At 53.8% G+C, this 22,981-nt stretch overlaps 9 protein-coding genes across 9 annotated transcripts; 4 read left to right on the forward strand and 5 right to left on the reverse strand.

The window, feature by feature from the left end:
• Positions 1-26: 26 nt before the first annotated feature.
• Positions 27-1,209, forward strand: BO97DRAFT_439963 (AorFlbE). Its single transcript, XM_025698029.1, has 2 exons — positions 27-937; positions 1,001-1,209. The coding sequence occupies exons 1-2, from the start codon at positions 374-376 to the stop codon at positions 1,049-1,051; spliced, it is 615 nt and encodes a 204-aa protein (XP_025556221.1). The 5' UTR covers positions 27-373; the 3' UTR covers positions 1,052-1,209.
• dph5 (diphthine synthase) lies at positions 1,040-2,260 on the reverse strand. The gene is made up of 3 exons (XM_025693296.1): positions 2,097-2,260; positions 1,893-2,017; positions 1,040-1,830 (listed from the first exon to the last, which is right to left on the reverse strand). Exons 1-3 carry the CDS (start codon positions 2,229-2,231, stop codon positions 1,233-1,235), a joined length of 858 nt encoding a protein of 285 aa, XP_025556222.1. The 5' UTR covers positions 2,232-2,260; the 3' UTR covers positions 1,040-1,232.
• Positions 2,261-2,417: 157 nt separating this feature from the next.
• BO97DRAFT_402617 (transcriptional regulator SPT3) lies at positions 2,418-4,328 on the forward strand. The gene is made up of 4 exons (XM_025694548.1): positions 2,418-2,569; positions 3,064-3,153; positions 3,211-4,044; positions 4,092-4,328. Exons 1-4 carry the CDS (start codon positions 2,525-2,527, stop codon positions 4,095-4,097), a joined length of 975 nt encoding a protein of 324 aa, XP_025556223.1. The 5' UTR covers positions 2,418-2,524; the 3' UTR covers positions 4,098-4,328.
• Positions 4,250-5,524, reverse strand: BO97DRAFT_402620 (blue light-inducible protein Bli-3). The gene is made up of 3 exons (XM_025694549.1): positions 4,999-5,524; positions 4,525-4,933; positions 4,250-4,462 (listed from the first exon to the last, which is right to left on the reverse strand). The coding sequence occupies exons 1-3, from the start codon at positions 5,194-5,196 to the stop codon at positions 4,437-4,439; spliced, it is 633 nt and encodes a 210-aa protein (XP_025556224.1). The 5' UTR covers positions 5,197-5,524; the 3' UTR covers positions 4,250-4,436.
• A 2,636-nt stretch (positions 5,525-8,160) lies between these two features.
• BO97DRAFT_335166 (uncharacterized protein) lies at positions 8,161-10,917 on the forward strand (the record flags this gene model as incomplete). Its single annotated transcript, XM_025691423.1, has 4 exons — positions 8,161-8,469; positions 8,517-8,759; positions 8,782-9,445; positions 9,557-10,917. The coding sequence occupies 4 exons, from the start codon at positions 8,161-8,163 to the stop codon at positions 10,915-10,917; spliced, it is 2,577 nt and encodes an 858-aa protein (XP_025556225.1).
• Positions 10,918-11,319: 402 nt separating this feature from the next.
• BO97DRAFT_475005 (wax synthase family protein) lies at positions 11,320-12,826 on the reverse strand (the record flags this gene model as incomplete). Its single annotated transcript, XM_025700373.1, has 2 exons — positions 11,320-12,038; positions 12,123-12,826. 2 exons carry the CDS (start codon positions 12,824-12,826, stop codon positions 11,321-11,323), a joined length of 1,422 nt encoding a protein of 473 aa, XP_025556226.1.
• A 916-nt stretch (positions 12,827-13,742) lies between these two features.
• On the reverse strand, positions 13,743-15,735 carry BO97DRAFT_382332 (aldehyde dehydrogenase family protein). The gene is made up of 4 exons (XM_025693297.1): positions 15,504-15,735; positions 14,224-15,425; positions 14,098-14,167; positions 13,743-14,038 (listed from the first exon to the last, which is right to left on the reverse strand). Exons 1-4 carry the CDS (start codon positions 15,563-15,565, stop codon positions 13,879-13,881), a joined length of 1,494 nt encoding a protein of 497 aa, XP_025556227.1. The 5' UTR covers positions 15,566-15,735; the 3' UTR covers positions 13,743-13,878.
• Positions 15,736-17,710: 1,975 nt separating this feature from the next.
• BO97DRAFT_467563 (DUF1446-domain-containing protein) lies at positions 17,711-20,988 on the forward strand (the record flags this gene model as incomplete). The annotated part of the gene is made up of 5 exons (XM_025699663.1): positions 17,711-18,103; positions 18,250-18,590; positions 18,959-18,963; positions 19,071-19,402; positions 19,462-20,988. The coding sequence occupies 5 exons, from the start codon at positions 17,711-17,713 to the stop codon at positions 20,986-20,988; spliced, it is 2,598 nt and encodes an 865-aa protein (XP_025556228.1).
• Positions 20,989-21,231: 243 nt separating this feature from the next.
• Positions 21,232-22,638, reverse strand: ppm1 (protein C-terminal leucine carboxyl O-methyltransferase ppm1; the record flags this gene model as incomplete). The annotated part of the gene is made up of 2 exons (XM_025698030.1): positions 21,232-22,268; positions 22,359-22,638. The coding sequence occupies 2 exons, from the start codon at positions 22,636-22,638 to the stop codon at positions 21,232-21,234; spliced, it is 1,317 nt and encodes a 438-aa protein (XP_025556229.1).
• Positions 22,639-22,981: the final 343 nt, after the last annotated feature.

A 22,981-nucleotide genomic window follows, 5' to 3' on the forward strand; every position in this document is an offset into this window, starting at 1 on the left:
AAATGTTCTGGCTGGCGTTCCATGGAGATACATTGCTAATATCATAACTCTCATAATAGGCAATATGTGCTTCTCCGACCCTGGTCATCCCTGCTTAGTAAAACCAAGAATTCTTCTTAGCGCCAACTGCATTCTCTCTCGCGTCATTTATTGGACCGATACTTAATCACTATTTGCCTGCATATCCACCGTGAAACAGCGCAATGCGCTCTGCACCTTTCAGCCGTATCTTAATATGAGCTTGTGACCTCCCTCAACTAGGCTAGCATACCCTCTTTCTTGTATCGAGAGTCATTCAAAGCGCATCGCCTCTCCACACAAAGGTTAGCATCGCAGTATAGCAGAACATCCACCAGCGGCTCTTTGCATCGATATGCCTGTTTACATGCTCTACGGCTTCCGCTGGCCTCGTGCCGGCTTCACGGGCATCCGCGTTTACATCGTCCTGCACAACCTCGAGGATGCCACGGCTGAATATATCCAACAACCAGTTGCCACCGAGCTTCTCCTCGAGTCGTTCCAGAAAACAGATTCCAGCATTGTCGAGCGCTTACCGGACTTGCGCTTTATCGAGCAATATGACCCGGAAGACACGAGTGACGCGGCTGTCAGCAAGCCCTTCGCCTACGTCGCAGCGAAGGTCATTTCTATCCCCGAAGCGGGAGTCCCTTGCTCCGAGACCAGCTGGACGCCTGAGGATCTATTCAACAAGTCGCCATTGGAACCCGCCGCCGAAGAGGCAATAACAGAGATGCGCGACAAATACGCTGCGGGAGAGCGGATTGGTTGGTATATTATCTACAACGGCGACCCGGAGAGATGGTTCCCTCCTTCGGATGACGAGGAGGATAGTATGGACGATGAAGCGGGATCCTATGTGGAAGGTGAGGAGTACGATAGTGATCAGACGCCCCCAGCGACGCCTTCTTCAGCAACGGTAGGTTTCGGACCAAGCAATTTGTTGGTCTTCGTATTGTCTAACAATGTATGTGTTATACAGGTGCGACTCCCTGAACGGTTGACAAGATTCTTTGGCCGGAAGACGGCTTGATGATTGTACGGCATGAGTGATTTTAACGTCTTATGGATGATGATATGCGATCGACTTGATTCATCACGAAGCTGGCTTTGGGTGTATTCGGAAGTCTCGGTTCGGATAGCTCACTTATTTTGATTTAGCGCGATGAATCTCTATTTTCGTTCAACATCATTCGTTAAGAGGCAACAGTACCCTACATGGTACCGTAGCCGCCTTTCTGCCAAGCGGCATCAAAAGTCGCCTGATCTACAGCAAACTGCTTGATGTAATCCTTCTCCAGGTCGTGTGCCCGCTTGCCGAGTAGAACCAAACTGTGAAGGGGTCGACCCATGTCAATTTCTGCCAACTCCTTGAGAGTACCCGCGACCAACTTCTGGTCGGGGGCTCCAACGCGAGCAGCACCGACAGCCAGACTGTCCGGGTTCCAGACGCCTTCCTGGCGCTCCTCCTCCGTTTCGAGCATTTGGCTGGCACACTGCGCGACTGTCATATAACGTGGAGGCTCGTAGATCAAACGTCCACGTGCCATATTCTCCAGCGACTGCTCTTTGACCTTGATGTCTAACAGAACCAATGTGTGAAGACCCAGCCCAATGTTTTCCTTGACACGATCGTAGTATGATGAGGGCTTCCAGGTCTCGGTGAAGAAGACCATGCTGACCGTCTGTCCAAAGTTGTACAGCTGCAGACCGGTGCAGCCAATACCGGACATGATTGATGCGTTGGGGATGACCTTGGACTCAATTCCCAATTCGCGGGCCCGTAAAACTAGGTCGGTGTGTGTTGTAGCACTAATACCTACTTGTCAGTCTTCATGTACTCAGCTCCAGGATAGAGTATATGGAGCGCATACCCGAAGGGGTCGCCCACTACCAAAAATGCGACATCGACCTTGTCGGCCCCAGCGAGAATGTCATCGCTGCCAGTTTCGACCAATTCGCGGTCCGCTACGATGACCGGACGTCCATAGAAAGCTTCCTACTGAAATGAGTCATTCCCAGTCAGCCTATTCTGTACCAATATGTCGTTAAGTGTAATCGCGCGCAGAGGCACCCACTAGTTTCTCCTTCTCCACAAGCAGGATGCTTGTGTATGCTTCGAGGTATACGCGCTCGGCCTTCTTGACCGCCTCCAGACCTCTAACGGTGATGTCAGTTTCGTCGGCAAGGCCGAGTCCCACTAGATAAAGCATCTTGAATCTGCAGTGGTGAGTATCTTGCTTCTAGGTGAAAGTGGATAGCGGCGTGAAAGTTTCCCTTATCACCCCTCCAAATGCGGTGGAAGGCGGAGAAAGTAATGATCCGGGCCTAATGATGTGGTACACGCGCCTGTCAGGTGACGTGCCTTCATCCCCCGACAGGCTACCTACTGGGGAATGCTCTTATCGTTGGCCTGCAAGTCTTTAAAGACTCTGCTTTTTACTGTCTAATCTCAGTGCGGTCTGTCTGGTAAATACCAGGCGACCGTTCTTGATTATCTGCCAGGATGGCGACAGATCGGACACCTAAGTATCGACAGGAGATCCAGCAGGTAAGCATGCCAATCTGCACCGGTGAATTTATTCTACTTTATGTTCAACTGCAATGTCCATCATATCTCTATTTCTTTCAATTTGTATTCCGGCCTCAGGATATATTTCGCCGCGAAATTATATTTTGCACATGGGTTGCATTGCGATCGAGGTTATTCACACATGGTTGAGATCACATTATATTGATCTGCACCACTATTTCATACACTTGCACAAGTATGCTGATGTTATTCACTTTCCCTTCATGATCCCCTCCTGTCTTTCTTACTTGCCCATCATGATTTTCATCAAGCCTACATCACCATTTCTGTCAGTGTCGCTCGGCACATCGCGAACATCCCTATCTATATTCCTAACGACTGGCTTTCTGCTCTGAACCACCATGTTTGCTCTCTCAGGAGGCTTTCCTCCTGCGTCGGGATATGTGCCAGAGGCCGCCCAAAAGGAGACCAAGGAACACTTTAGAAAGCTCTTGACTAATACCTGGCACCAGATGATGTTTGTCTCTGGGGAAACTGCCGAACCATCTGTTGAGACGACTACACTCATCGAGGAAATTGTTCGTCAGCAGGTTATTGAGATAGTACGATAGAATCGTCTTCCCTTGCGGCTCGTAAACGGCACTAACTTATTCTTCCAGCTTGCTCGAAGCACCACTTTGGCGACTCGTCGCGGTGTGCGGTCCATCTCGACCGATGACCTGATCTTCTTGATCCGTCACGACAAGGCGAAGGTGTCTCGGCTCAAGACCTTCCTTTCGTGGAAAGATGTCCGTAAAAACGTCAAAGACTCAGACGACAAGGGTGGTGCCGATGCGGCCGACTTCGCCGCCGCCGATGATCCCATTGCCGGAGGCGTCGTGGCAGGACCCCAGGATGTCGCATCGAAACCCAAGAACAAGCGTGCCCGTGTCGGTCTCGCCTGGGACGTGAACAGTTTCTACTCCGTGCAGGTGCCTGAGCGCGAGGACGAAGAGGACGAGGAAGAAGAAGAGCAGAATTACGCCACCCTGCAGCGCCTGGCCGCTGCCGACGAGCGCACAAAGCACATGACCAAGGAGGAGTATGTGTTCTGGTCTGAATGCCGTCAGGCATCCTTCACCTACCGCAAGAGCAAGCGCTTCCGCGAATGGGCCGGGTTCGGCATCGTGACCGAGTCCAAGCCGAACGATGATATTGTCGATATTTTGGGTTTCCTGACCTTCGAAATCGTGCAAACGCTGACCGAGGAGGCCCTCAAGGTTAAGGAGCGGGAGGATCGAGAGAAAAATCGACGCGGCGGCGCGGACAATGGAGAAGATTCCAAGAAACGCAAGCGTGAGACGGGTCTCTTTGATCCTCCTGAAGAGGGCCGCACTCCTGTCGAGCCCAAACACATCCGCGAAGCCTATCGCAAGCTGCAAGCGACCCCTAACAAGAACATCGCCATGCTACTACACAACGGCCGTGTTCCGGCCCGGATGCCTTTACGATTGGTAAGTGTTCCCAGAACCTGCCTGTGTGCATTGCTAACGGATAGTAGATTTAATTGGGCTGTTCTGTTCTACCGGCGTCTTTCGGAGTCCAAGCTAGTGATACCCTCAACATATACGCTCGATGGAGACTCGGGAGCTTGCTATTACATGTTGTGATATACGCGTTGCGATGATCTGATTTGTCTTGCTCAGCACTAGAGCCTTATTTGCTTGACGGACGATATCTGGGATTGCATTTTTAGAAAGTCTTTGGTTTGCAAATTAATACAAATATAATACTAGTGACATGCTATCGAGCACATATGTCATCAGGTCATGAAATCATAGTCCACGCCGGCCGCCCACTTCTGGGGTGGCGTAGCGGAGCGAGGAACAAGTGCAAACTGTTAACTCTACTCGTTTGCGTGCGTACGACGCCCTATTATCACCGGTCAGCATTCATGTAACAGCAACAGAACACACGAGACATTGAAAACTCACACTCCGCAAGCTCTTCCCTCGTCAACTCCCGGATACTGTTGATAGCCGGGACGTTACCGGTCGCCACACTCTTAACGGTCTCGACAGCGCGAGAGAGCATCCCCTTGCTAGCCAGCGCATAGTGTGCCGTCACCGCCTCGAGCTTGATGACGCCGATGCGGGGATCCTCGGAACCGCCGTCATGCACGCCGTCACCGAGGTCACCCAGCCAGGCCTGCAGTGCGGGCGAGTAGTACTTCTTGACAGTCTCACGGTCGGAGATGATGGAGGCGGTGCCGGAAATGGAGGCCCACGAGCCGCTGAGCTGGTCGAGGAAGGACATGTTGACCTCCTTGGGGTGGGCGGTCAGGTCCATGGTCTTGTGGGAGAAGAGATTGGTGTGGAAGATCAGGTCGATGCCGCCGTGTTCCTTCATTTTGGGAGATATGGTTAGCGACAAGACAAAAGGACAAGAACGCTTGGGGGTAAAGATACCTTTCCGGCCAGCGCCATGCAGCGGGAGGTGAGGAGCTCATCGTCGGAGGACTTGGTGGTGAGCATGCCGAATTTCGATTCGGAGATGAAAGTGACGAGGTCCTCGACCTTTTGGGGGAGGGGAGGGTCCTCGTGGGACTTGGCTGTGTAGGGGTCGAGGGGCTTGTTGCCGGCGGAGGTGTTGATGGTGCTCGACATGATGGTGGTAATAATTGTGTTGTAGGTTGTTCGAGAGTATATTGGTGTCAATTGAGTGGTTCAATATTGCAATACTTTCAGATAGTTCAAGAATGTGTATAGAGCCAGGGCGAGGTGATGTATTTATCAGATATGATTGCCAAGTCTGGCGTAGATGTGACGTCAAGGAGTGTCATTGCTTGCATTATTGCCAGTTGATTCTAAATGGGGTTCTCGATCGCGCTAGCGTTGGGTTGATGTCAACTTTCTAAATGATCGACCGATGCAAGACGAATTCGGGAATACACTATCATTGCGTGATCAGAATTGGAGTTCGGGTTGCCGTCGGTGAAGTCGATGTTGAATTTGTCAATTGTTGTGGTCCGCGATAAGATATATATCGCGGAGTGTATTTATAGAACAAGCTGTTAATCATCAAGTACTAGCCGCAACAAAGCGATGTTCCCTTCTCGTGCAGGACAATGCCTACAATAAGATACCCCTAAAAACTCTCGCTCGGACTCTGCCCCTCTATTGTTCCGATCGTAGCATTTTACCATAATCCAATTATTGTAAATGGGCCAAGCGGATCGCGCGGTAACTGTGCAAATTGACATGGTGCCAGTCGTAGACGGCTTCATAACAACAGTCTCTATATACATACTTCATGGGGCATCAATCGCTGATTATTGGGCAATGGCCAAATAATGCCCTGACTAGACCTGATGCTCTGCAATTGCCCTCCTCCGCTTGCTGTTTAATCCTACTTCTTCCACGAAGCATACCATTCAATGATTTGTGATACTGAGTAGCATGCATAGTCACAGATGCATGAGTACCATCATCTCAAACATACTATCAATGCACGAAAATACCCAATATTTTTGCACGATAGCTCGATAGCTCGATAGTTCGAGCGTGCCTTCTACACGATATGTCCAATTACAACACCTTGTCTGGCTGGAGTTGGTTGCGGTCTCGATACCCGCAAACTCGATGGAACACACATACCAACAGATAATTCAAGTCTTGCATGCATAGAACGAATAGCTGCGTTCTTCCGCACAGGGAAAACAGACAAACTCGCTCACGCTGGGGGGAAGCCGTGATGACCGGACAGCATCCCATCTGAGCACATCGAAGCCTTGAATATGAATCCTTACGAGTGTCGGCGGTCCGTGAACATGGCTTCTATATTATCCCAAGTGGAAATTCTCGATAGCGGGATTTGCCATTAACCACCGCCATGCAAACTCTTATCATGACTTCCTGGGTATGCACACCAACAGATTGAGATTCAGACCGACCTGGCGGGGTAACTTCTGGGATGTTTCGTCCGACTTCTGGTTCAGTGCTTCTGCGTTTCAGCTAAACCATATATGCAACAGATTCGGGCTTCGGGCTTCCTGAGATATGTGGGCGTGGTGCAAGGCGCAATAACACCTGTCGTGATCGTTCGTTGGGGGCCAATTGACAAAGTCTCAGCAGAGATCATTCGACCGCCGATCATATTGGAGCCACGAGATATGAAGAATCTGTGAGTGGGGTTCCCTCGTTGCAATCATGTGGTTGATATCCACTCTTCTGTTCTGCCTGGAAGTCCCGTTGAGCTGACCATCACGAAGTCCCAGCATCTGAACCGTGCCTGAACAAGGGTTGTACCTTAGAATCTGTGTCCCTGTTGGAACCATGTCAATTGCGTCACTAGAGATGGAAGAGCTCATGTCATGTTACCGCGACCATATGTTCTGTTCTTTATGAACACTATCAACATCTGCATTCCATGGTGAGCTCCAATTTATGAAATGGGTAATCGCACTACAAGGCGCATTTACTTATCAAACAAGCTGAGCGATCTTCTGGCACTGAGCAACCGCAGTCAAGGTGAGCGGAATAGGGGATGTTTTTCAGCCCCCTCGAATTCTTCTGGAAGGAGTATCTGATGTCAGACAGTCGGAGCCAGCTCTTTCCTTGGATCAGAGCCACATGGCGACACACATAGTAATTCCGCGAAACTTGTTGGATTTTCGTGAATCAGTTGGATGAGAAAATTGGAATTGAACGGTGTCTGGGGGCGGAAGTTGTGTGAGGGTCTCAGGGAGAACAAGCCGAGATGCCCAACAACAATTTCCTCGCTTCTCGTTCTTCCGTCTACAACCTCTCTCTTCCTCTCCATTCCCTGTCGTCCACAATTGAAACGTCCAGACACCTCCAGAAACGTACCCTGGAACTTATAAAGCTTTAGGTATGACGTTCTGCATGTTTGATATTCTTTTGCTCATAGTTTCAAGTTGTGTTATGTGAGGGGGGTGCGTTGCATCCTCTGACACGATTTGGCCCCAACGCCAGCACGAACTAGTCTCTTCACTTCCACAATGAGAGTTCGGAAGACTGCGCTGCTCCATCCTCAAAGCTCACTGCCCCGGTCCTTGAAAGCGGAAACTCTCTCAGCAAGGAATTGATGCCTACCATGATGCAATTCGTCTGTTATTCGCTGTGCCTGGATCTAGGCCGGTCAGTTGATCGCTCCCGCCCGTCATAGCCAGGTATTAGATCACTTAGCTTACCTGCTCCTTATGGCTCCCGTGGGCCTTGTAGCCCCTGTTCAAACATTATGAACCCAAGATCTGTGCTGAGAAGGGCAGAAGCTGTGTAAGGGATTGCGTTTTGGGCGGACTCGGCTCCGGCGAGGCTTGCCGTCTGGGGGAGGCAACGTATATCACCTCCTGCAGGTCGCCGTAAATTTGATATAGCCTATTTGTTTGGGTTCTCCTGGATTCTTGGTGGCGATCCTACATCATGGCTCTCCCTGCTATGCCTCACTACAGACAGGATCCTTACCCACCGCAATACCCACAAACTCCTCCTCCCCTGGGGCAGGAGCTATATAGTAACCCTCAAGTTTTAAAGTCCTCAGAGAGTCTCGGATCTCGATCGACGCTGTATTTTCTGCCGAATGACATACTTGGGGATCACACCGACGACATGGCAGGCCGAGTTCAACACAGCCAAGCAAATCAGATACCTTTCAAACACATCGACGACCGACTTCTTCTGGCAGGATTGGAAACCAAATGGGACTCCTCTGACCGCTTGGCTGTGCCGAGTTTGAGCATACCTAAGCCTGGCATGTATGATCGATCACCGCTTAGCCCATGCCCCTCATTTACTTCGCGAGCAAGTCCAACAATGAGTTCACCCACCACGACTGAATCGAAGTATAACAAGCCGCTTCCCCCAGTTCCTCATCCAAAAGAGAAACACCTTCAGCCCTTACATCAATCAGGCTCACCCGTTGGAGAGTCACTACCGGTCTACATCCCGCGACCTCTGACACCCAGGCCTACGATTCCAGGCTCAACGGCACCTCGACCTACAACACCGCAACCGCCGATGGCACCTCGGCCCTTTACTCCGCGATCCATGACCCCTCAACCATCACTGGCCAGATCAATGACTCCACAACCCTTGAACATGCGACCTATGACTCCTCAGCCATTGAACACCCGGCCCATGACCCCTCAGCCTTCAATGGGGCGACCAACAACCCCCAAGGCATTGAATCCACGGCCCCTGACACCTGGGTCCATGGCATCTCGGCCCAAGACGCCGCGTCCTGATGGCCAGCGCTCATTGAACCCCGAATTCTCCTTAGCCGCCGCTGCAGCATTAGAAGCATATCCGAACGAACCTTCATGGCCACAACACGTCGATTCTCAGCCCGAAACAGGTCTCTTTCCTCCGTACAGTGCTGAGAAATCAGGTCTCTTTCCTCCGTATAACCCCAATGCCGCCGCATCAGCTCCAACCCGATCTGACGGCCAATCCAAGCTACTATCAAAGAAGCCATCAGAGCAAAGACTATCCTCCAAGGACGAAGGGGAAGAAAAACCTTTGTGGCGGACGCTGAAAGCCGGAGTACGACGCGTTCTCACTACTAAAGCATCATCTTCCAACTCGAAGAAGTCCAGGTCCCAGAATGACAGAAGAGCATCCATCATATTTCGCATGTCGACAAGCCCGCAAAAACAACAAGAACCTGGGGTCCAGCAGCATGATTGGATGCAGAATGAAGAGAAGGAGGATGAAGAGCGATATCAAGACGCAGTCACCCGCATGAAGAATGTGCTTGCCAGTCTATTAGAGGACGGCTACTCGATGGATGTGATCCTCCAAGCTGAAGCGAATCAAAAATTTCTGCGATCCCTCTTCTTACGGGTCCAAAACGATCCTCTTCTCGGCTTGGACATTGCTCCGCCAGCTCCTCCAGGTCGCTGTGCTTCTCCTGCGGCTATGCAGTTTAGCCCTTCTCTCTTTCCGGAGTCCCCTCGCCTCAACGTTCACAGTAACTCCCACTCTTATCCGCCTCCAAGCTCACCAGCTCTACCCCCGCCTCCTCACCTAAACCATCATAATTACTCTCATTCCGCCAGTCCTCTTTCGCCTGCTCCTACCGCTCCTCTGCCTCCCCTTCCTTTCTCATCGGCTCATCCTCCCTCCACCCCCGCTTCCCCCGCTCCGACCTCCAAAACCCGCAAGACAGGGTTTGGAGATGAGGATGCGTGGGAATATGTTGGCTACGAAGACGACGCAACGATGCAGGATGATGGACCCTCAGTACACTTCTTCAACATTGCTGACGATAAATCGGACACATCCAGCAACTACCCACGCTACACAAAAATGATGGCGGAGATCGAAGACGACCTCACCAAAGCATTCCCGCCGACCCGATGGAGTCTTACCAAGCCTGGTCTGGAGGACATGACCCTCCAAATACTCCTGCAGATCGACGATCTGGACGATCTCTTTGCCTTCGCCCAGGTCAGCCGCGCCACCTACCACGTCTTCAAGCGGCATGAATTGCCTCTGATGCAGAATACCATCCGTCATAAATCGCCCGCAGCATGGGAGCACCGCCAAATGAGCGATATCAACTCGCAGGAATCCTCTTCCGAAGAATTCTTCACGGCGGCCATCTACTACCGCCACTATACCCGGGACCAGCGCACGCTCGCGACCCTCAAGGGCCTGATGATGACCCATTGCCGCGCCGTCATGCGCTCAGCCTCCTACACTGCGCTCTCCCGACCCTCCAGCCCGGCGGCCCGCAAGATCGACAACGCCATCTGGCGCGTCTGGACCTTCTGCCACCTGTTCGGCATGCAGACGGGCCGCGAGAACGACATCGACGGCCAGGTCGGCTGGCTGCGCGGCGAGATGCGCTCCCCCTTCCAGCCGTGCCCGGACCCCAACGACGTCTGCAGCATCCTGTTCGACCCGCCCCCCGGCTTTGGCGAGGGCAACCCCGGCGGTCTTTCGGTGACCGACATGCAGGACATGGACGAGGTGTGGACGTGTCTGAAATACATGTTCGGGTTCCTGCGCGGCGAGACGGAGCGCGCCCGCCGCTTCGGCGTCTTCGCCAATGCCGGCAGCGGCGGCGGGGGCGCCTCCTCGGACAACGACAAGAAGAATCAGGGCATGATCGTGCTGCATGAGTGGGTCTACTACCTCATGACTCTCGGCCCCGGGGCGGTCGTTGAGTTGGCGCCCCTGGGCCCGGATACGCATGCGGAGACGACGTTCCAGCGCGCCATGTCTCGTGGGTGGACGAAGTGGTCGGCTCCGCGGCCGGGCGCGACAAGGAGTGCCTTCTTGACTGATGCGTTGGGGAGGGTGTCTGGGGGACTACGACGATTGGAGGAGCTGCAGAGGGAACTGTGGTATAATTACTTGTGAATTGTTGCGGTCGAGGGGGTTAGGTGTACTTTTTATCCTAGGGGAGTTTTCCAGTAGCGAGCGAGGCTCTTCTTTTTTTTCTTTTCCTCTCCTGCAAGCATGTACTTATAGAATGGAAGGGTTTTTAATGACTGGAAATGAAACCTGGTTTGATCTCAATAGATCTTTTGCTAGATCTCTGTCATGGATAACATGCAGCAGCAGCAGCAGCAATGTTAACTGATACCATGCTGAACTATGAAACTCACCCGAGCTGCGCCTAACTTACCTAGCAGCACGACATAGACACGTCCAACTCGAGGCACCACTCTACCATAGCAGTCCCCTCTCCCCCTTCCTTCTTCCTTTTCCCCAATCTCGTCCTCCTCCTCCTCCTCCTCCTCCTTCTCCCAAACATTCAATCTCACGGCTCGGCCTTAAATACCACATGGAGCACAACCGCACCAGCAGCCACCAACCCGGCCAGAACAGGCACCTCAAGACCCACCGCACCCCCGCTACTCAAAGTCGCCGCCGACTGGCCAGTCTTCATCTTCAACGTCCGCATAATCGGATAATACCACCAGGGGAACGAGAACGCCAACCAGGCGGTTAGCCAAGCGTAGCCCACGCAGCGCTGCCAGAGGGGAGGCAGCCCAGCGCCAGCGCCAGCGTCAACATCCGCAACCGCATCCGCATCCACATCCGCACCAGGAGAGGCGGCAGCAGCGACAGCACCAACTACATCCCCCTTCTCTCCCCTTTGCTGCCCCTGCAGCGTCTGCTGCTCCTGCACCACACGACCCTCACGCTGCACCTTCAGCCCATATCCATGACCACACCCCCGCCGCCGCCGCCGCCGCTGCCGATAACGCTGCAGCGCACCCCAGAGATACTGGACGCCATCCTCAAACATAAGCGCAGGGACCTGCGCGAGGAAGAAGAGCCAGACGGAGCGATCGGCGCCCTCGACGCCGGCGACGACGTTGGCGATGATGTGCATGTACCCGGACAGCGCGAAGACAATGAAGGCGTTGACGTAGTATTCTAGCAGCGAGGGCTTGGGTAGCCTCAGGATGCGGACGGTGATGCAATTCGAGATGCTGGTGAAGGGCCACCGCAGGTATTGGTGCCAGAATCTTCTGGGCGGGTGTTAGATTAGATCTGGACATGATACTTTGGTTGTGGCTCCGATGATCAATCAAAGTGAGGAGTGGTATACATACCCCCAGTAGAGACGGATACTGTAGGATCGCGCGAGAGTCCCGAATAATGGCGGCCACTGAGAAATGGAATGATCGCCTGAGCCGACGCAAATGATGGCCCCGAGACGGTATACGATATCTAAGAACAAATAGGCGGGGATTACCCCTTCGATATAGGTGGCGGAGAACCGGTTGAGGCAGTTCCTGGGGGTGTATACGAACTCCTGGCCATAACCGTAGATGGAAGGATCGTGTGCCAACACCGGACTTGTGAGGAGACGGAAGAAAAGAGTCTGCCATATCACAATCGCTAACTGACGCACAACGTACTGCGTCCGTCCCGGAGGATGGGTTCGCATTACCCTTGGGAAGGGAGGGATGTGCTTGATCTGCCATGGGGTGCCAATGCCACGGATACCCAGGAGAAGCTGGAACGCGACCTTAGATTTGTCGGCCTTCGTTGTCAGGTCGACGTTAGTGACGAAGAGGAGGTTCACGAGTTGAACGAGAAAGGTGAAGGCGTGGCCGCCCGTCCTGATTTTAATGACAAACCCCGTTTCGCCCAGCCTGTTGAGCACTACCTCCAAGTAGGTCAGGTAGAGCATCGAGGGTAGGCATATCCATCGCAGAAAGGAGCTTCTTGGTGTCCGAGTGAGAAGTGTGATGGTCACCAGGTTCTGCAGAACAAGGATGCCGACGAAGCAAAGATCTGGTGAAATCGCCATCTTTTTTCCCTGCTGTGATCCAGAGCCTTGTCAACCTTGGAGCAAAGTCAGATCTCCAGGATGTCCGGTGCATCATATATCTAGCGTGATTGAATGTGCTGGAGGGACAGGCATATTCGAACTGGTGCTGCTTGGGGTTTCAATGCAGTGGAATGTGCGACATGAGAGGATGAGCGAGCAAGCAGATATTGTCAGCCCTTCAGTCCACGGCAGCAAGAAAGACCAATCGGATGATAATGAACAGAGAGCCCATGGGAACAGTGTTTTCTGTGTGCTACCCAACCCTCTTTGTCGAGGGCCCTGGTCTCTGGCCTTCGGATCATGCCTGAAACTGGCCCTGATCGAAGCTGACCAGAGTTGGTCTGATCTGAAAGTCCCTGACGCAGGAACAGCCGATTGCAAGGGCCAACTCCCACATGGATGCGTGTTAGCTGAGTTGAAAACAGGATGCCCGCCTCCGGTGCGAGCGGACCGCATGAGCACATGCTTCGCCCAGTGTATGAAGCCATGTCACCGCGAATCCATGCCATTGTGCCACGCTGGATGCATGGAACTCGAGGTGCTTTCAGTGCACACAATCGCCAGCCGACAGCCCTATCTGTGGTTGGTGAGGGGGATGATTTTCTCGGAACTTTGTCCAGGTTTTCAAGTCCTCGTAATAGGCAGAGAAACGAGATGGCACATGATGACCATCCAGAAAGGCGCAGGCAATCATTCAGAGTATGGATCACATGGTCCCACTGCTCGGGCTATCTTCAGCCCGAGGTTACTCCGGTTGATTTAGCCCCGAGCGCTCGTGCTGCTTTCTTCCGCTCTCGCACCAAAGCTAGTGCCAGGCAGCTCAATCAGCCCAAGCTTCCTGGCACAACAGACTACAGCGTGGTGATATATTACAAGCAAACAAGGAAAGAGGTATGAATTGTAACATCTCGTAAATTCGTATCCTAGATATTGTTTTACATGAACCAGCCATGGCTACGCGCAAGCAGAGCTTGGACTCCAACGGACTCGTCACCGGAGCGAGTCCTCCCATTCCCAACAGCACATTCACTTTAAGCGAAAGGGGCATCAGTCAGGCGGAAGTGCACAGCCTTGATCTGAGTGTAGTTCTCCAAGGCGTACGAGCCCAGCTCGCGACCAATGCCGGATTCCTTGAAGCCACCGAAGGGCACTTGGGTGTCAAGCATGTTGTAGCTGTTGACCCAGACGGTACTATTCTAAGTGTCAGTAGTTGTTCGGTTTGGTCCCGGTGTATTTCTTTAGGTACATACCCAGCACGCATGCGGTTGGCCACGCGGAGGGCGGTGTTGACATCCTTAGTGTGGATACCAGCGGCGAGACCTGCAGAGGCATGTTAACATGAGGTTACAAAACAGCGTGAAATGTGAGTAGCTTACCATAGGGAGTGTTGTTGCCAATCTTAATGGCGTCCTCGACATCCTTGAACTTCTGGACGGTGATGACGGGACCGAAAATCTCCTCTTGGACGATCTTCATGTCCTCGGTAACATCGGTGAAGACAGTAGGCTGGATGAAGTAGCCCTCTTCGCCGTGACGCTCACCGCCAACAGCAACGGTGGCACCGGCCTGCTTGCCGTGGTCGATGTACTCCATGATGCGGTCAAACTGAAGCTTGGAGACCTGGGGACCCTGGAAGGTCTCGTTGTCGAAGGGGTTGCCAACCTTGTTCTGGGCACTGCGCTCCTTGAGACGAGCGACAAACTTGTCGTAGATACCCTCCTGAACCAAAAGACGGGAGCCGGCGCAGCAGCACTGGCCGTGGTTGTAGAAGATACCAAAGTTGGCCCAGGTGATAGCGTTGTCAATGTCAGCATCGTTGAAGACGATGTTGGGGGACTTGCCACCCAACTCCAGAGTCACCTTCTTCAGGTTGCTCTTGGCAGCGGCCTGCATGATCATACGGCCGACCAGGGTAGAACCAGTGAAGGCGACCTTGTCAATGTCCATGTGGCTGGAAATAGCGGCACCGGCCACACGACCGAAGCCCGAGATAACGTTAACCACACCAGCGGGGATGCCAGCTTCCTGGACCAGCTTAGCGGCATAGAGGGCCGACAAGGGGGTCTGTTCCGCGGACTTCAGAACGACGGTGTTACCGGTGGCAAGAGCGGGGCCAATCTTCCACGACCACATGAGGATAGGGAAGTTCCAGGGGATGATCTGACCGCAGACACCGATCGGCTCGTGACGGGTGTAGGCGAAGGTCTCGTTGTTGGTGTCAATGGTCTGACCGTGGATCTTATCGGCCCAGCCACCATAGTAACGCAAGCACTTGGCGGCGGCAGTAACGTCACCCTTAGCCATGGTGACAGACTTGCCATTGTCGAGGGCCTCAATAGCAGTCAGAATGTCGAGGTCCCGCTCGAACAGGTCGGCCAGCTTGGTCAGGTAGCGGCCACGCTGGTGAGGCGTGACATCACCCCAGTGGCCTTCAAAAGCCTTGCGGGCAGCAGCCACGGCAAGGTCGACATCCTTCTCAGTAGCTTCGTGGACGGACACAATCGTCTTTTCGTTGGTGGGGTTGATGGTCTCGAAGGTCTTGCCCTCAACACCCTTGACCCACTCGTTGTTGATGAACCTGATGGTAAGGAAGAAGGTTAGTGATGGAACTGATGAGAAGTAGACTAGCAGTTATAAACTGAGCAGGAACACATACAAGCCCAAAGGCTGTTCGTATTTGACGAGGGGGGTCTCAATGGTGGTGAAGAGATCAGCCATGGTGTAGGTATTAAAATAGTCTGAAGGAGAGAAGAGATGTAGGTGAAGGAGGGAAAAGAAAGACGGTAGAAGGAGGGAAAGCTCTAGGTTTAATAAAGTCGTGAACCACCGGATCACAGGAGTGGGGACGGAGAAGACGGAGGAACATTGAGAAAGTGAAGGAGGAGGGGGGAGAAGATGTCGCCGAAGGAGGGTAGGCAAATGCACCTCCTGGAGTAGGCCTGTCCCTAGCTAGTAACAGCGACAAGCTGTTTCGTTGACCGGATGGGGAACCGATTACTTCATGCCCCGCTTGCCTCTCCACCGATTTCTCAGTTTCATCAGAGATGGCGGGCCCCGCTGGCTGGTTTGCCCAGTCCGTGGGTGTGGGCGCCAGATCGTGCGGGGTTTCCGCAGCAGATTCTCTTCTTTCACCCACCACTACAGAGACTACTGGTACAGATGTATTCCTTGTTCCCAAATAAAGAAAAGAAAATAAAGAGTCCACAAAGAATCTACTTCTCCCCTCCATTTTCGAATACTGTCTCAGTAGGCGGTAGTATTATTGTCGCTGGCATTTCACTCCATCAACCATATTCTCATAGTGCCGCGGAATCCCCCCGCTTAGTCTCGGTGGCGGGGATCTCATCCGTCCTAGCCAGGCTAGACTCGACCTGGATAGGCATAACTCGCGCTTCCCCGTCAATAATTGAACTGACTGAACTGCCGGCCTAAGCTAGGTAGTCTGCCATTCTTAACCCCGGGCAACCTCGTCAGCCAGTTGCAGCCCGTCTACGCCCCAGTCCTGCAGGAGATCAACCTGGCTCGTTATACGATTCAAGCAGATCAGCCGGGTGAATGGAAGCTACATACTGTACTAAGTTAGAGAGACTTGCGACTGTCCTATCAGAGGAGGCGAAGTGCCGCGAAGGAATCAAAGGAGCCAAAGCACCTCGGGAGTGAGACATGAGCAATTGCCAAGCTGGCTACGGACTCCAGTCGGACTCGAACTCACTTCAAACTGACACAATGAGGGGCTGCCTCCTGTCGGCCGAGTTCCAGGATTTGAGCAACGTGCCGTGCATTCCGAGACCACAAATATTATCTAGTGGTTATTTTGAGCGGTTCCTGGTCTAGTAGATATTGTGCAAAGTGCAAACAGACTCCAGGCTAAAGTGCTAGGTCGAAAATCCCGAACAAGCCATGTGTTTCCCAACTCGGCTCGTATTATTGAAGATAAGAGCAGAGCTTGTCACACTGCTCGCCCCTCCCCCACTTAGCACAACACCAACACCACCAATGCCAGTGCTTCCCTCCACGTCACCGGACTGACTTGTTTAGTAATCGCATTGGCGAAATAACCACTCGGTCACGGGATGGAGCTGTTCCCCGGACCGACCCTTCGGTACCCTTTCCCGGTGCCCCGATCGCTGCCTCGGGTTGATTTACCCCGGACTGTTACTCTGGCTGAGCAAGACTCAAAAATCATGGATGCTCCAATTTCCATGCAACTATCTTGCGATCAACGAGAGCTCAAGGGTGATTGAGGATCGAGCAGGTCCTGTCAATCTTCTCGCTTTCAGAACATGGCAACGCTCGCAGTTGATAAAACTCAACGAGGGCTCAGCTATCGGAGACCCAACCAAACATTCCACTTACCCGTTGGAAGCATTCGAGCTACAAGCTCTCTCCCTACACTGCGAACATTTCATTGGAGAATGGCACAGTTTCGTCGCATGTTGAGCAGAGCGACTGTGTGCCTGCTTGTCACTGCCAATCCATTCTGGCTGCCCAGAACCGGCGCTGTGAAAGGTGGACGTATCTTCATCGGTCGGGTGTGAAGAGATGCCGTTCGTTCCAGGTCAATGTGATGCGAGAAAGTAGACTAACCCTTTCACCATCTTGATGCTTGTGGTTATTGATGTCCGGAGACCAATAGCTTTTGGATGATCCCGTGGCAGATGCAAGGTCTGTCATGCAATAAGAGATCGGCGCGGCTCACTGGATTCATGCTACTACTTCTCCGCACAACCCTCCGCAGCATCTTCGTTTTCCCCCGGCCTTCCCTCTGCACTTACAGTGTACTCAACTCTTTCCTTCGCAAGTGTTCCCGAGGCTTCTCGTTCGCTACCCAAACCGGTCAGGTTCCTACTTCCGAACCCCATCATGCCGAAATTCTATCCATCCATCTCCGATGAAATGCGGAAATGGGTCTTACGACAAAGTGTCTTCTTTGTCGCTTCTGCCCCCTTGCAAGGCCGCCATATCAATTTGTCCCCCAAAGGACTACCAGATGCCTCTCTGGCTATCCTGGGTCCGAACGAGGCGGCTTACATAGATGCGACCGGGTCGGGGAGTGAGACCATCAGTCATGTGCACGAAAATGGTCGCATCACTGTCATGTTCTGCTCTTTCGACGCGGCTCCCGGTATTGTGCGCTTGTTTTGCACCGGCTCTGTGATCGAATGGGACCAACCGGAGTTCCCGCGCTATCTGGACCGTATGGGAGGCAAGGCCGTAGTTGGAGCACGGGCGATCATCCGCCTGGACGTGTTCAAGGTTCAGTCTCGACCTCATCCCTTCGTTCCAGCATGCTTTGCGGGTTGATATGGGAAGCGTTCTGGCCTAAGCTGATAAAAATTTGTTGTGCAAATTCGGTCCATATTGAAACTCCTCACTAACCTCATTGGTTATAATGGGTACAGGTCCAATCGTCATGCGGATTTGGAGTTCCGCGGCTGTCCGTGAAGCTTGATCCCGACACCAACGAATCCAAGCCATTTTTCAAGGACCGAGACACACTAGGCCACTGGGCAGGCAAACAGGTGCAGGCAAACAAGCTACAGGCATATCAGAAAGAGTGGAATTACCGCAGCCTTGATGGACTGCCGGCGCTTTGGACGGCCGTGAAAGAGAACGATAGATTCGTTGGGGTGGCACAATTGGGGAACTGGGCTCGTCGCCATCGGGACGAAATCGACACAGTCAAAACATCAGTTTTGATTCTGTTCATCGCCATCGAAATTATGCGGTGGTTCGGATATGTGTAGATAACCATGGTTCGCAACACATCACCACGTTGCGCTTGACATCATCTTTTTCCCCGATCCCTGCTTTAGATCCCTACGTTTCCTGCGTGTATCATCCCATATCCTTCCTTCAACTAGGTAGCGATTCGCCATCTGCCCTGTTACGGGACCGCTCGGGAGATCGTTCTTTGTCTCATTTCAAGGCGACCTGTTCGACTGCCAAACATAGGCCAACCCCGCATGGCCAGCCTTCATTCAGCCGAGTGTCCTCGGCACAACCATAATGTGTCACATTGGCGTCCTCCCTGACTCAAAAGCCAGCGCAAGGGGCATTTATAATGCTTCACATTCCTGTGTTACCATTAGATTCCCTTGCAGACAAAAGCCCTTGTGTGCAGCAACCACTTTTCTCGGTTCAACATGGCTTCGCGTCCTATTCGCATCGCTGGTGAGCCATGAACAGACCATCCATCGCGCTTTATACTGAGTAAATGCAGGGGCGTCAGGGTCCGCTTCAGACCGTCATGATGCCATGGCTGAGTTTGCACGCAATTATCCTCGAGATCCGATCGATTTTATCACCGCGGACTTCTTGAGCGAGGCGAACATGTCCGGTGGAGCAGCACGTCGAGTGGACCAGATGAGAGCTGGATCAGCCACCACGACAGCGCCTGCTTATGAGCCATCGTTCCTGGCCGCCCTCGAGCCGGCTTTGGCGGACTTAGCCAAGCACAGGATCAAAGTGGCGGTTAATGCCGGAAACGCCGATACGGAGGGCCTCTGCGAGGCGGTCGTGCAGATGGTGAAGTCGAAGGGACTCGATCTCAAGGTTACTACTTCCAACTGAGATAGCCGTCTCGGTCGGCATGTGCTCACCTATGGCTGCAGGTTGCTTGGGTATCTGGTGACCAGGTACTTACGACGGTCAAAGACGCACTCTCATCCGGCAAATCTGCCTTCAAGAGCATCTACACCGGTCAGTCCCTATCCGACTGGCCCTTCGAGCCGATCTTTGCGCATTGCTATCTCGGGGGCCTGGGGATTGCAGCCGCTCTAGCCAACGGCGCGGATATTGTCCTGTGTGGACGAGTCTCCGATGCATCCGCCGTCATCGGGGCTGCATACTGGTTCCACGGCTGGAAGCGCAGCAACCTTGACCGACTCGCTAACGCCTTCGTGGCCGGTCATTTGATCGAATGCAGCAACTACGTTTGCGGGGGGAACTTCACGGGTTTCAAGGCACTCGAATCAGTCGGTCAAGAAGGATGGACCAATATCGGATACCCTATTGCGGAGATCTCACCCGAGGGGAAAGTAACCATCACCATGCAAGCATACGCCACCGGCGGCGCCGTCACCGTCGACACCTGCACCGCGCAACTCCTGTACGAGATCCAAGGCCCACGGTACCTCAACTCGGACGTCACCGCTCTTCTCAGCGAGATCTCCTTCGAGCAGACAGGCACCAACCGCGTCGCCCTGCACGGCGTCCGTTCCGCACCGCCGCCCCCAACGACCAAGGTCGGAATCACCGCCCGGGGAGGCTTCCAAGCGGAGGCGTCATACTATCTCGTAGGCCTAGACATCGCCGCCAAGGCGCGCATGCTGGAAGCGCAGATCCGACACCTGCTGGCGCCCTACTCGTCCAACTTCACGGCCCTAGCCTTCTCAACTTTGGGGTCCGCAGCCGACGATCCTCGCACCCAAGACAGCGCGACGGTGACCTTCCGCATCGTCGCGCAGGCCCGCACCGCCGAGGCCCTGGCTCCACCGCGATTCCTACGCCCCATCGCCGACAACATCATGCAAGGGTACCCCGGCGCAACCTGGCACCTGGACACCCGGCAGGGCTTTCCCCGGCCCATCTTCGAGTACTTCGTCTGTCTCCTGCCGCAGGCAGACGTCCACCACCGCGTGCATCTCCCCTGGAAATCCGACCCGGATGCCCAAATTGTGGACATCGCCCCTCCGCTACCCGTGGAGTGCGCATCCCAAACCGAGCATCAGCCCCCGGAATCTTTCTCCTCTCACCCCGCTTCATCACTCGACTTCGGACCGACAATCCGCGGTCCGCTGGGTTGGATCGTCCACGCTCGGTCGGGCGATAAGGGGCCTGACGCCAACTGCGGATTCTGGGTCCGTCATCCGGACGAGTTCCAGTGGCTGCGGCGGATATTGTCCGTGTCGACGGTGCGTGACCTGTTGGGGCCCCAGTATGCCTCCAATCCGAGCCTGAAGGTGGAACGGTTCGAGCTACCTAATCTTCGGGCGGTGCATTTCTTGTTCCGGAATCTGCTGGATCGCGGCGTGTGCGCGACGGTGACGGTGGATTTTCTGGGGAAGAACGTGGCCGAGTATCTGAGGGCGAAATATGTAGACCTGCCGGTGCGCTTTGTGAATCGGGGGAAGCTGTAGTAGGCTTGTAGCGTGTTTGTTTGGTTGTGGGATTGTAGCTGGTCAATCTATTTAGCAGTGCTAGTTAGCTACATACTTATAGTTATGTGGATGATACATTTTCTGATGAATAGATATCACCTGCCAGCTATATTGGCTTCGGTCATAGTGAGATCACACAACCAAGCACAACTAATCATCTCCATGTCACCCATCACTCACTCTTGCTTCAGAAGGAGGTACGGTACGTCTTCAGTACCGCTTTCATTCCCGCTGCCCCTCCAGCCCCCTCCACCCCTCAAAGACCTTCCCCCGCGTATCTTCTCCCTCCCTCCACCCCCACGCCACACAATAATGCCTAGCCAACAACCGCCACTCTTCCATCTCATCCAACATCTCCAACCCAGCGACCCGCTCCTTTTCCGCCTCAGGCACCCACCTTTCCCACAAAAAATCCACATCCGCCGCCTCCTGCCCAGTCGCGAACCCATGCTCCCTGAGCCGCTCCCGCTGCGCTGCCAGACTCGCATACCGATGCAGTGTCTGCAACTGGATGCCCCTCGTCGCCAGATTCGCCACCATCGTCCGCCCGAATGCGTCGTCCGGCCGGATCGGCTCGTAGAGGATCAACCCCAGCGGGGCCGGGGCGGAGGAGCCTCGCTCCTCTGCATTTCCGGCCCCTTCCGTTATGCCTCCAAGCCCAGTATCGCCGTCCTGCGCTTGACTTTGCAGCACAGTAGAGGACTTGGGGCTGAACACCCCCGTGAAGAAGTCGACCACCCGTCTCGCCTCCTCTGACTCTAGGTACATCAAACAACACTCTGAGACCAGGACGGTGGGTAAGCTCCGGTCGAGGCCAGGGAGTATCGTCTCTAGGTCGACTTCCGAGGCGGAAGTTGCCAGTGCGGCCAGCCGGCGGAGGTCGATGGGGTGGAGGTGGTAGTGCGGGGTATGCAGAGCGTCGGCGGCGGGCGAGATGGTCACGCTCTTTGGGTCGGCAGCGGTGATGCCTAGAGCGCGCTGGAGAAGGGGAGAGCCGCGGATAGCGCGGACCTTTGCCGCGGTGTTGGTGGGAAAGTCGAGTTCATGGTAGATGAGGTTGTTGTTGTGGTGGTGGTGGTGGTGGTGGAGGGAGGGGTGGGAGGTTAGGAGGCGGAAGATACGGGTATCGGAGCCGGCGCCGAGGGAGATGATTTGCTTTTTCCGAGAAGGGGTTGCTGAGGTTTGCGTATCGGTTTGGGCGCCAGGGAGAAAGAAGTGGGTGAGGAGGTGGTCAATTGTTGTGGTGCGGACGTAGGTGCCTTTTTGTTTTCGTATGAGTATACCGATATGATCAATTGTAGGGGGGATTGGATGAAAGAGAGCAAAGTGATTGGGGGGTTGCTGCATACCTCGGTTGATGATCGGCAGTCTTCGAGTTTCCTGTCCTGGAGGGGTTAGTGCTGAAGCAAATGGATCTTCGAGGTAGCCCAGGTTGACGGCGCTGAGACGCGAGACGCTGGCGTCATTGTCCGTGCCTTGCACCACCCTGTCTTTGGGGTTGGACCCCCCTCGTCGGAACTGTGCATCCTGGTCATTCTCGCCTGTATGACCACCACCTCGACCACGGAGGCGACCACGGCCGCCGCCACGGCGTAAGGTGTTGAGATTGGGTATCTGTGAAGCCGACATGAAGGGAGCGGAGTGGAAGGAGGGGAAACATTCAGTTGGACGGGAGCTCCGCGGCAGTTTGTGGCCGACGGCGGAGGCGGAGATATGCTGCCTGGTTGGCCAGGCATTAATGCGGAGAAGCTGTCCATCTATCTAAAGGGATTTGGAATCGGCCTCAGCTTGTTTTAGATTGCTCCCAGGTTGCTCCGGGAAGTCGCACACGCACCGGCGCATTATTACTATCATGTTGTTTTTCCTTTCATAGTTCCCATCTTCTTCATTTTGATGCTGTCATGCCGTCAGCATGCGTTGGACTATCCGAGCCCGCTGTAGCAACCGCGTCTGGACCGTAGCGCTGGACCAA

The sequence above is a fragment of the Aspergillus homomorphus genome, assembly GCF_003184865.1.
Source record: "Aspergillus homomorphus CBS 101889 unplaced genomic scaffold BO97scaffold_2, whole genome shotgun sequence".
In the NCBI taxonomy this organism is placed as follows: domain Eukaryota; kingdom Fungi; phylum Ascomycota; class Eurotiomycetes; order Eurotiales; family Aspergillaceae; genus Aspergillus; species Aspergillus homomorphus.

Excerpts from the sequence above, each read along its gene's own strand:
- BO97DRAFT_439963 (XM_025698029.1), top strand. The coding sequence starts at position 374 with ATGCCTGTTTACATGCTCTACGGCTTCCGCTGGCCTCGTGCCGGCTTC. Across the intron at positions 938-1,000 it reads CGACGCCTTCTTCAGCAACG|GTGCGACTCCCTGAACGGTT; the intron begins GTAGGTTTCGGA and ends TGTGTTATACAG.
- dph5 (XM_025693296.1), bottom strand. The coding sequence starts at position 2,231 with ATGCTTTATCTAGTGGGACTCGGCCTTGCCGACGAAACTGACATCACC. Across the intron at positions 2,018-2,096 it reads TTGTGGAGAAGGAGAAACTA|GAAGCTTTCTATGGACGTCC; the intron begins GTGGGTGCCTCT and ends TCATTTCAGTAG. Across the intron at positions 1,831-1,892 it reads GTAGTGGGCGACCCCTTCGG|TGCTACAACACACACCGACC; the intron begins GTATGCGCTCCA and ends AGTAGGTATTAG.
- BO97DRAFT_402617 (XM_025694548.1), top strand. The coding sequence starts at position 2,525 with ATGGCGACAGATCGGACACCTAAGTATCGACAGGAGATCCAGCAG. Across the intron at positions 2,570-3,063 it reads ATCGACAGGAGATCCAGCAG|ATGATGTTTGTCTCTGGGGA; the intron begins GTAAGCATGCCA and ends ACCTGGCACCAG. Across the intron at positions 3,154-3,210 it reads GTCAGCAGGTTATTGAGATA|CTTGCTCGAAGCACCACTTT; the intron begins GTACGATAGAAT and ends TTATTCTTCCAG.
- BO97DRAFT_402620 (XM_025694549.1), bottom strand. The coding sequence starts at position 5,196 with ATGTCGAGCACCATCAACACCTCCGCCGGCAACAAGCCCCTCGACCCC. Across the intron at positions 4,934-4,998 it reads GCATGGCGCTGGCCGGAAAG|GAACACGGCGGCATCGACCT; the intron begins GTATCTTTACCC and ends CCCAAAATGAAG. Across the intron at positions 4,463-4,524 it reads GAGGGAAGAGCTTGCGGAGT|GGCGTCGTACGCACGCAAAC; the intron begins GTGAGTTTTCAA and ends CGGTGATAATAG.
- BO97DRAFT_382332 (XM_025693297.1), bottom strand. The coding sequence starts at position 15,565 with ATGGCTGATCTCTTCACCACCATTGAGACCCCCCTCGTCAAATACGAA. Across the intron at positions 14,168-14,223 it reads TGGCAACAACACTCCCTATG|GTCTCGCCGCTGGTATCCAC; the intron begins GTAAGCTACTCA and ends ATGCCTCTGCAG. Across the intron at positions 14,039-14,097 it reads GCCAACCGCATGCGTGCTGG|TACCGTCTGGGTCAACAGCT; the intron begins GTATGTACCTAA and ends CACTTAGAATAG.